We start from the raw sequence: 10,624 nt of genomic DNA, 5'->3' as shown, positions 1-10,624 counted from the left end.
TTCCAAAAAAAATCCAGTTTTGCATGTGAAAAATCAGAATTGACAATTTGTTTCTAAAACCATAATTACTAACTTTAATGGCCAATTATTAATTGAGTCAATTATTTAACTTATCCAATTCGTTACGTCCATGCATGCAATAACTAAATATACCCCAAAAACCAATCCCATGCCCTAATTCGTAAAATAAATTATTACAAACCAAATAATAAAAAATATAAAATTAAATATTTTATTTAATAAAATCGGGACGAGACCTCCAAATTACCAAATCTTAGCCCTAACCTTATAGACTACTTGAGAAATGTTAAACTAATGGGATGAGCTTAAAAAACCCAGTGCGAATCTTAATCAAAGATGATCAGAGTATGTAGAACTTACAAACCATGCATGAAACTCATTTAACAATTGAGGACAAAAGCTAATAGATTATCGGTAATTCCAATAGTACACAAAATTCACGCTTTCATGGTGCTTCCAATAGTTATGCATATGCATGCTTGAGAATGACAATGCAAAAGGTCCTACCCATCCATTCGTTACACACCACGAGTTCCCTAGAACCAGTCTACCAAATCACCAAAATAATTAGGAACCGTAGCTTAGTGTGGATAAACCAACAATAACAGTTTGCAAACAAGCTATCAGTAATGTGGATGACCCACCAAAAATGCAGATAAGCTGCAAGTAAATCCTAGTAAATCGCTAATAATGTAGACAAGCTGCCAATAAGATGTAGACGATACTGCCAATGATGTGGTCAAGCCACCAATATCCAATAAATCCTACAATACTCTGGGTATAGTATACTAACAACAATATTGCAGGTATACCGCCAGTACTCTACTAAACTCCTCCATCACCAATCAATCCCAATCCCTATGCAATGCAATATAATATGTCATGTATGTAGCATGATCATGCTTGACAGAAACAACTACCATATAGTGCAATGGCATGTTATATCATGCGATCAATAAATCAGTTACACAGGTATTTTTGTCAAACATTCAAAAAGTTAGAACAGTAAGCATTAGCAGATTACACATATTCGTTTATAGCAAACAAGCCAATAGACACATTCGATCAACTTAAGTAAACACATACATGCATTCGACTAGTATAGAATAGGCATGGTACACGCCCCTCATGGCTTTGTTCTAGGGAGTGCCCACTCACCCCCAATATACCTCTTACCACATAAGTGTTGTTACCCCTTTATATAGCCAATGTCTCTCTTTGTAACATTTCGATTTTGGGCTTAGTCGGAACAGTAGTTTCAGGACCACAAATTCGATGAGGAAAATTTCATTTTTATTATATTTTTATGGTCTACGATTTCACAGAATGATTTCGTAAAAATTTTGTCGTTTGGGCACTCAATTTAGTAAAAAGGACTAAATTGTAAAAAGTGCAAAAGTTGAGTTTTACATGTTAGAGGTGTCTAATTGTCCTGAAATTTTAAATGGGAGGTACTTAAATGATAATTAAACCATTGTATAACTTGTTGGACAAAAATGGCCTTGGTTGGGTAAAATTACAAAGAATTGTAAAAAGGGCATTTTAGTCATTTATGGGTAAAATGAATTAAAAGACAAATATTAAACCTCAAATGTGTCCCTTTCTTCTTGCTACAGTAGAACGTACCAAGAGCAGCCGTGGTTAGGATTTTTCCAAGCTTCCAAGCTTAGTAGCAAGTGATTCTGAGTTCCGTTTTTAAAGTTCTATGTATTTTTGAAATCCCGATAACATGATTTACTCATTTCTACCATTATTTTGAGATAGGGTTTATGTTTTAAAATTTACCCATGAGTGACATGCTTGTATTTTGATATTTAATGGTAGCGAATGAGTGTTGGCTGTTAAATAAACGACTTTTACTAAGTAGTTTTCGATAAAAAACGTTTGAAAGGATCGTTTGTAAAAGTTGTAAAATTGATCATAAAAAGGGTGAATTAGTGGGAATTGGAGGCTTCCATAGTTATGAAAATGATTCAGCTAGGCTTAAAATGTAAGGAAATTGAATAAAAATTATTTTTCGAGCATTGGGCTAAAAGTGCAAATATGTGAAAGTTTAAGGGGTCAAATGTAAATTTATAAAAATATGATTTTTAGACCCATATGAATAATGTGAGTAATTAGTAGGCTAAATGTGATATTATAGATCAAGAAAATCGAGATTTTGGCTTAAATCGGGAAAATACAAGGTTATGGACTAAAATGGTATATTGTCATTTCTGGATCCGACGGAAGTTCGCGTGATCTAATAAGCCTATTATAAATGTTATTATTGTCATACATGAAATATAATTTTTTATAATTTTATTGAATTTGATGTTAATATAAATTTGATGGAATATGATATTTAAAAGAATTGAGTGGTTATCGTGTAAATGAGGTCATACATATATTGTAGTAAAGGTTGTCCCGAAAGGGTAATCTTTTGATCTCATTATGAAAAGGAAATGTACACTTTGTGTGTACCATGTGAAAATGGATAGCTTCGGCTATCAAATGTGAAAAGGGATAGCTTCGGCTATCGAATGTGAAAAGGGATAGCTTTGGCTATCGAATGTGAAAAGGGATAGCTTTGGCTATCGAATGTGAAAAGGAATAGCTTCAGCTATCGAATGTGAAAAGGGATAGCTTCGACTATCAAATGTAAAAAAGGGATAGCTTCGGCTATCGAATGTGAAAAGGTTAAGTATACCTTGTGTATACCACATGAAAAGGTTATGTACACTTTGTGTGTACACTTGAAAAGGTTATGTACACTTTGTGTGTACACTTGAAAAGGAAAGGTATACTTTGTGTGTACCACTCAGAAAGAAACGTACACCTCGAGTGTACAATTGGAAAAGAAAAGGTCCAACAGAAATTCAATAATTCAGTGGTAATGACATACATAGTGATATAAAGAAAAATGGTATGACAAACTCATCTATACTTAGTTGATACTAATATGATGCATATGATTGTCCTGTTTGCATGAGTGGTTATGCTAAAAGGTAGCACAGGTACGTACTCGAAACTAATGAGTATATGTTTGACATGTGAAATGAAATGGACTTGTGAAGAGAGTGCAAATGAATGAGTGATATTTATGAGAATAATTTCTATGACAAGCTTGTGATTATTATCATTATGTTGCACTAAGACAGAGTAGGACAATAGCAGTGGTCTGACTTTCAAAATCCACTAAAAATAGTGAAAATTGATTTAGAGGCTGAATAAAATATGTAATCAAATCTTAGTGAGCCTAGTTTCACATAAAGGAAACGATGTAAGCAAAAGAATTTTGTATTATGAGATATTTGAATTATTGTAAGATAGAGTCAGAATAAGTTTGAAATCCCTTGTTTTGACTTGGGAAAATCACTAGAAATTGTACAAAAACAATTATGAGTTAGGAATCATATGAATAAAATTATTAATGATTCTACTTTCAGGAGAAAGAGACAAGAACATTATCCGATTCTTGTTCTATGAGATAAATAAATTTTAGTGAAGAAAGGTCGAAGCTTTCAAATAGCAAAATAGGGGAGAATTTAAAAAATAAAATATACTTATTGCCTAGAAAAAAAATTCTAAAAAATTTTATGGTGGAAATATATATGAGTCTAGTTTCTGGAAAAATTTACGGATCTTAATTTGGAGTTCCGTAGCTCTAGATATAAATGATTTAGTGACTGTGACTCAAGAAAACAGCTTAACCAGAACATGTGTAAATGTACAATTGGGATAGTTTTACTATGGAAAGCATGTTAGTAAATTGCTTATTATTTTCATGTGAGCTTACTAAGCGTAAAGCTTACCCCCCTTTCCATTTCTTTTAGTGTTGTCAGGTTAGCTTGGGGTTGGAAATCGTCGAAGGCAGCATCACACTATCAAGCCAACACCTTGAGAGTATAAAAACATATGATAGAATTATCAAGTGAGTGGCATGTATAGGGACCTAGTTTTATAACACGTGTTATTATAATTTGGCCAAATATATTGGTTTTTAGTAAGCTAATGATTCTAACTTATAAATCTAGCTATTCATGTTATGTCTGATATTGGTGATGTGCATATGCTTGTTTGCCATGCATGATTGGTAATATATTATGTGTTGTTGTGAGAATGTCATGCTTGTGTCTTGATTGTGATATAAAATTACTTAATTACACCATTTCAATTGCTATGAAAATGTATAAGTGTTTATAGGTAATTAAGGGTGACAATTGGCTTGGAAAATAGCCTTGAAATTGTCCACACGGATAGATACACGGGCTTGTGTCTAGGCCGTGTGTGAGATGCGACTTAAGCACACAGGCGTGTGCCTTGGCTGTGTGACCCTAACTTGTTCATGAGCAAATGGACAGAGAGCTCTATGGGCACGGGACACAGGCGTAACCCAAGCCACACCGACCTGTGTGACCACACGGCCCAATCCACACGGGCGTGTGACTCTCCGAAGCAAGAAAATTAGTTAAGTTGCCCAAAGATTTTCAAAGTTCTTGGTTTAGTCCCGAACCACCCCAATGTATGTTATAGGTTTGAAGGCCTATATAAGGGACGATATGCATGTGTTCGAGATGTTTTAATTTTTGGTGAAAATTTTGTGGCTCGGTTTTGCATGTTGTGAATGTTTAAATCTGGTATCGCCTCGAACCCTGTCCCGGCATTGGATACGAGTGAGGGGTGTTACGCTCTCGTGCTTTGTCGATGTGATATTTTCCTAGGGTGTTACAAACATATTCAAACATAGCATTCACTACAATAAATTTGACTAAAAAAATTGAACTTGAATCGAGCCGGGCTTTAGCTATCAATCGAGTAAAATTCAAGCTTAGAAATACTTGCTTGAATAGCTCGTTAGCCTTATCGAGCCTTTCATTTTTAATATGTATTTTAAATTTTTTTAGATTATTAAAATATGTTATCATCTTTAATATATATTATTAACCCTAAAATTAATTATTATTCTAAGCTTGAGCTTGAATACGGACAAGCTTTATCTACCTCAAGTTTGACCTTAAGTATGAAAATTCTTAAACAAGCCTAATCTGTGATTAGCACATATATGGTGCCAAATGTTAACAGGTTTTGATTCACTATTAGTACATTAATTAAAATATATATATTATAAATTTTATTTCTGGCCTCAAGAGTACAATATTAAATAGCATATAAATATGACTTTTTTTAAGAAAAATTAAAATTAACTTGAAAGCACATTTCAAGGCCTTCCATGAACTTATGCATGATAAGCTTAAAAGAAGAAGAATCCGACAATAGTTACAACACCGACAATGCAAGTGGTGGCCTTTATTTCAATGGCATTAGAAGGGGGCTGGTGCTAGTGCAAGGGTCTCACTATCGATAACATCACCTGTGCTTTTAGGGCTAGGAGAAGGGGAGTCAGAAACTTCATCATCGGGCAGTTGGTGAAGGAGGGGATGAGATGTAACACCCCAAACCCGGGCCAGACGTTATGGCCGAATCTGACGTGCCACATTGGAGTTGAAAACCCACGTTCCATTTTAGTGTTTTAAAACCATATATTTTGTTGAGTTAACAAAGTGTATGGAAGCTGGGCACCAGGTAGGTATCCGAGACAGAGGAGGTGAGCCATGAAGGTCGCTAAGTACCAAGCTCTTTGATTGGATCCAATCCTAGACATGCCCACAACCATAGCCACACTTTGTTATATCGAGTTTAAATTTGTTTAAGTGGACGTCTTTGATAAATCTATTAATCGTGGTGTTGAGATATTTTGAAAACAAGCATCGCTTTGAAAACAGGTCCTAAGTCTAGCCCATTTGAACAATTATCAACCAGGTTTGAAGTTATTAAAAGTAAAATAACCCCGAGAAGAAATAAAAGAAAAGTTAAAAAAAAATGGCCTTATTACAACCCAAAAATAAATAATAATTAAAGGAAATTAAATGAAAACCAACGCTTATTTAAAGGTCCAAAACGATCACCGTGGCCACTCTGAATCCCTCCTACCAAGTCCCCACATCAAGGCTCACCGCAAGGTTAAGGAAAGGGGTGAGTTTGGAAACTCAGTGTGCAACAAGCCCTTCGAGCCCAAAACAATGACTGTTGGGTCTAAGCCCAAATCCAATCTTAAACATGTACTGGGCAATAGCCCTTTTCATATTTCATATTTCATAACACTGGGCCGAAGCCTTTTCAAATTTCATATTACTGGGCCAAAGCCTTTACTGTAAATGGTATGGCCCATAGGCCCATTTCAATATCACAAATAATGTCAATGAAAGAATGCAAACCCATTTGGGGAGACTACTCAACCCACCATCCGCTACTCTCCACCCGTACCAACCAACACACCATGTGGGGATTAACTCGACCCACCCCGCCATAACTCTCCACTGGCAGCATAGCTACTTTATCATATAACTGGAGGCCTAGCCTCTTTTAATAACTGGGGCAAAATCCCTTTTAATAACTGGGGCATAAGCCCTTTAATAACTGGGGCGTAAGACCTTTAATAACCGGGGCATAAGCCCTTTTGATAACTGGGGCATAAGACCTTTAATAACCGGGGCGTAAGCCCTTTTTCACTTCCTCCATTCATAAAAAAACCAAACCCAATGCATTTATGATTACATCATGTGCATATCATACATATCATGTGCATATCATACATGTCATGTGCATATCATACATACCATGTTTATCAAAATCCCATGTATTAAAATCATACATAAACCCTAGGGGTATAATGGTCATTTTTACCTAGGGGCAAAACAGTCATTTTCATGTTATAAGGGTAATCTTGTAATTTTACAAAAAATTAGGGTTTCCATGTTCATTAACGATTACTAACAATTCATGGGTGCAAATAGTGATTCTGGCCCATTTTTAGCGAAATCGAGTTATTGGGCCTAAAACCCCTAATGGGCCCTACTTAGCCAATTTCGTCATCTAGACCCATTTAGCCTATATCCACAATAGTATTAACAGTCTTAACATGCAATTTAACAGATTTTCGTTTTCTACCAATTTTACCCAAATGGGCCCGAAAGCCTATTGGGCCCTATTGCAGCCCCTCGAGGCCCAACTTACCGTGAATGCCAAAAATCACGTTCTTACCATTTCCAATGTTCCTGATAATCATCTCAACGAATCTAACTAACTAATGAGCGTTCGCTTGCTCACGAGTCCTTGAAATGCTAGAATTTCGGCATTTCGGCTTTTCGGCATTTATCGTTTTAAGCTTATGAAAAGGGTTCGTTACACACCTGTTTGGCGATATTCCTCGACAAGATCTCCTACACGATTTCTCCTATAATCCATCGTTAATAATCAGCTTCCCATAATTGAACCAAACCAAAAATCATCTAATACTAATACTTACACATTCGGCCACCATCCATAATGGCCTTAGGAATCTTACCTTTGTCGCGATTGATGACTAGGTCTAGCCACTCCGGAGATCCAAGCTACTCCAAGTCGACACTACACCTTGATGCTCCTCCACTAAATAAACCACAAAAAATATTAAAAGAAGACCCCATAAAGCCTATACCTATATTTGGCCATCTCCTTAAATTATAGGGTTTCGACTTTTGGCCAATAGTTACTCTAGGAATCGTTTAGAGTTCGAGTACTTACCACAGTCTTACTCCTCTTGAATCCGGATGCCTAAAAGGTAAAGGAATTGAATGCCAACAATTGAAAAGGAAGGAAAAGGTTGCTGGTCACAAAGAATTGGCACCCCCTATCTTCGCTGATTTCGGCTTTTGTGGTATTTCGGCAGAAGTAGAGATTAAGGAAAGAAATAATAAATGAGTAGAGGAAAGTAATGGGCTGGTTTTTGAAAAAGAAAAGGGAGGAAAGATGAGAGGAAAGATGGTAGATTCGGCTAGGGAAGAAGAAAGAAGAGAAAAACTAAAACAAAAGAGAAAACGGCACAGCTAAGACCTTAATGCCGAAATTGCTAACCTAACACCCTTCTGCTGAAATCCCCTCTCTAATCCCTTCAAATTGGCTAGGCTCTATCCCTTTCTCAAATCCCTAAAATCTCTCCCCTTATCCCTCCTTAATCCATACATCTTGACTATTTTAAACTCTCTCCCATAGAGTTCCATCCAGCTTTAAACTCTAGCATGCATAAGCATAAAAATAACATTACCTTTGCCATTCCAGGGAATCGAACCTAGGTCTTCCTCTATGCTCCACACGCCACTTTTTTTGGAGCTTAGTGGCGTCACCCTTGCCACTTTACCAAGGCTCTTTTTGTGATACACTTTACCCACAACTTAATATAAGGGCACCTAGCCAGAACCCCTAACTCCTAAGTCCAAAATTTAAAAATTCTACCGGGTTTTGGCCAATTCATGGGCCTTCCATAAGCCCATTTACATACCCAAATTATGAATTCCATAATCACATACCAAATTTTAGAAACTTACTTAAAATATCAAGAATCGCGAAAAACCCAAAAATCAGGATGTTACATGAGACCTCCTCGGGAGACTCAACCTCAGAAGAGTATCCTTTGTTGGTGTTAGGGTTGTCGCTTTGACTAGGGCTAGGGGAAGAAGAGCTTGAATAGCTATTTGGGGATCTGGGATGAGATAAATTGGGTACTCCTTCGTCGGACTTTGATGGTGAAAAAGAGGAGCCATTAGAGGATTGTGACGATGACTTAATGGAGGGGGACTTGAGGGAAGAAGCCGGAGATGAAGGAGATGGTGTCTTCGAAGGTGAAGATGCCTTGGGAGGGACTGGTGAAGGTGACGATTCGATAGCAAATGCCCCAACAACAACCATGAAAACAAGAAGATCTTGGCATGCCATCTTTCACTTTTGCTTTTTAATAGTTTCTTATTACTTGTTATCCTTTTTATTAAAAGATTGATATATATATATATATATATATATATATATATGTTTATGTAAGAGAAGTGCTTTTCTTATGAACTAAAATTGAACCTTTAACATCTCATAATACTATATTAAGATTTTGTTCTATTTTTATTAGGCTTATTTAACTTCTATCTGTTATGATTTTTTTTCTTTAGAATCAAAATCTAATTTAATAGTTAATGTTTGTTTATACTTGAATTTTTATTTGTAAATAGTAAATTAAACCAAATTTATTAGTAATCATATTGATACTGATAACAAAACCTATCCGTGGTTATTATTTAAGAGTTTAATTTTAAGTTTGAATTTTGAAACGTACAAACTAATATTGATGAGATAGAAATTCTCAATGTTTATCTTGTTTTTTTATTTTAATAAAACTATATATAAATATACTAGTTCTATTTTCACATATGAAATTATCATTTGATAATTTTATAAAATATATGTAAAACTATTTACATTATATTATATATTAAATTTAAATTTAAATTTAAATTTAAATTCAAAATATAAATAAATAGAATTAAAATTTTAAATTAAAAGTAAATTTAGTTATTTGGTTGACTTGTTATATTTTGTATCTTCCATGTCTTATCTAATATCTAATTATCTATCATATTATATATGCTTCAATGGTTCCATTAAATGTAAAGAAACATGAGTTTTGAGTTCATATTATGACGAAAGAAAAGCCGAAGTCTCAATGCTTATTTCACGATCTCTCAAATGTTGAGTTTCCATTATTAGAGTGATTTGTATGGTTGAACTTATCTATAACTTGCTTGCTTGTATGGTTGATCATGGGCGAATAGATCACTTGTAGACCTGTTTAAGGTTTTTTTCTTAAATATCTCTAAGCCTAAAAGAGCGCCTGGTATTTGGAGGGAGAATGGGCTTTAGCTTCAATATTCAAGTTGCCAACTTGGTTAGACATATTTTCCTATTCTAAAATTTATTCCTTCTTTCATTCTAAAGCCACTAAAGCTCTTTGTTAAAATCTACTCATCCTCTCCTTTAAAATACCCATTGTGTAATACCCTTTGCTTGACCCGATCACTGGGTCCGAGCTATAGGATGGCACATTCGTTTTCGGAGAAACTATAGTCAATTATTTTGAAACATAATCATTCAAATATACAATTATAAATTAAACACATTTGCATTATGATACACAATCAAATCTGAGTCTTAATCGGGTTTACGAAATCTTTTTTGTTGACCTAAAAGTAAAAGCAAACCAAAATGTAAAGTTTCAAAATCTCTTGGTCGACATTGTGACATCACCAAACAATTTGTCACATCGTGACTTTAGTCCACTCGATGTCGTGACGTGACTCATGTCGGCTGAAGTTACGATGAAGATGATTAATCTTTGGGATGTGGGCACTATTTTTGGTAAAATTTGAGTCATTTTATAGCTATTTCAAGCTTCTGAACAAACCAGCCAATTTACACTTTTATGATTCACAGCCACCTATTTCAACTTACCGTTCCATTTATTTTCTAATATAACCTCCCCAACCTAGCCCAGAAGTTAAAACTAGATTTTGAAGGTCATATCGGCTACCGAAATAGCCCCAAAGAAACAAGCAGACTCTCATAAACTTGTTTTCAAAACATTCGCTTAATTTTCAAGAAACCCTAGTTGGCATCTTTTTATTTTTTTTAAATAAAATTAATTTTTCCAAGTTCAATTAGAGTTCAAATTAAAAAGATTTTCATTAAATTTAAAAACATA

General features: G+C 34.9%; 1 protein-coding gene across 1 annotated transcript; it reads right to left on the bottom strand.

Annotated features, from left to right (window-relative positions):
- Positions 1-644: 644 nt before the first annotated feature.
- LOC128289411 (early nodulin-20-like) lies at positions 645-8,814 on the bottom strand. Its single transcript, XM_053025257.1, has 2 exons — positions 8,479-8,814; positions 645-785 (listed from the first exon to the last, which is right to left on the bottom strand). Exons 1-2 carry the CDS (start codon positions 8,812-8,814, stop codon positions 645-647), a joined length of 477 nt encoding a protein of 158 aa, XP_052881217.1.
- Between the last annotated feature and the right edge of the window lie 1,810 nt (positions 8,815-10,624).

Source organism: Gossypium arboreum, chromosome 2 (genome assembly GCF_025698485.1).
Source record: "Gossypium arboreum isolate Shixiya-1 chromosome 2, ASM2569848v2, whole genome shotgun sequence".
NCBI lineage: Eukaryota > Viridiplantae > Streptophyta > Magnoliopsida > Malvales > Malvaceae > Gossypium > Gossypium arboreum.
Note: the sequence above shows the minus strand (reverse complement) of the source record. Positions and strands in the feature narration are given on the sequence as shown.

What these genes read in the sequence shown, in the direction of transcription:
- LOC128289411 (XM_053025257.1), bottom strand. Translation starts at nt 8,814, where the DNA reads ATGGCATGCCAAGATCTTCTTGTTTTCATGGTTGTTGTTGGGGCATTT. An exon ending in AGGTTGAGTCTCCCGAGGAG is followed by an intron (nt 786 to 8,478) that starts GTCTCATGTAAC and finishes AGAGTATTGTAG; the next exon opens with GATTTATTGGATATTGGTGG.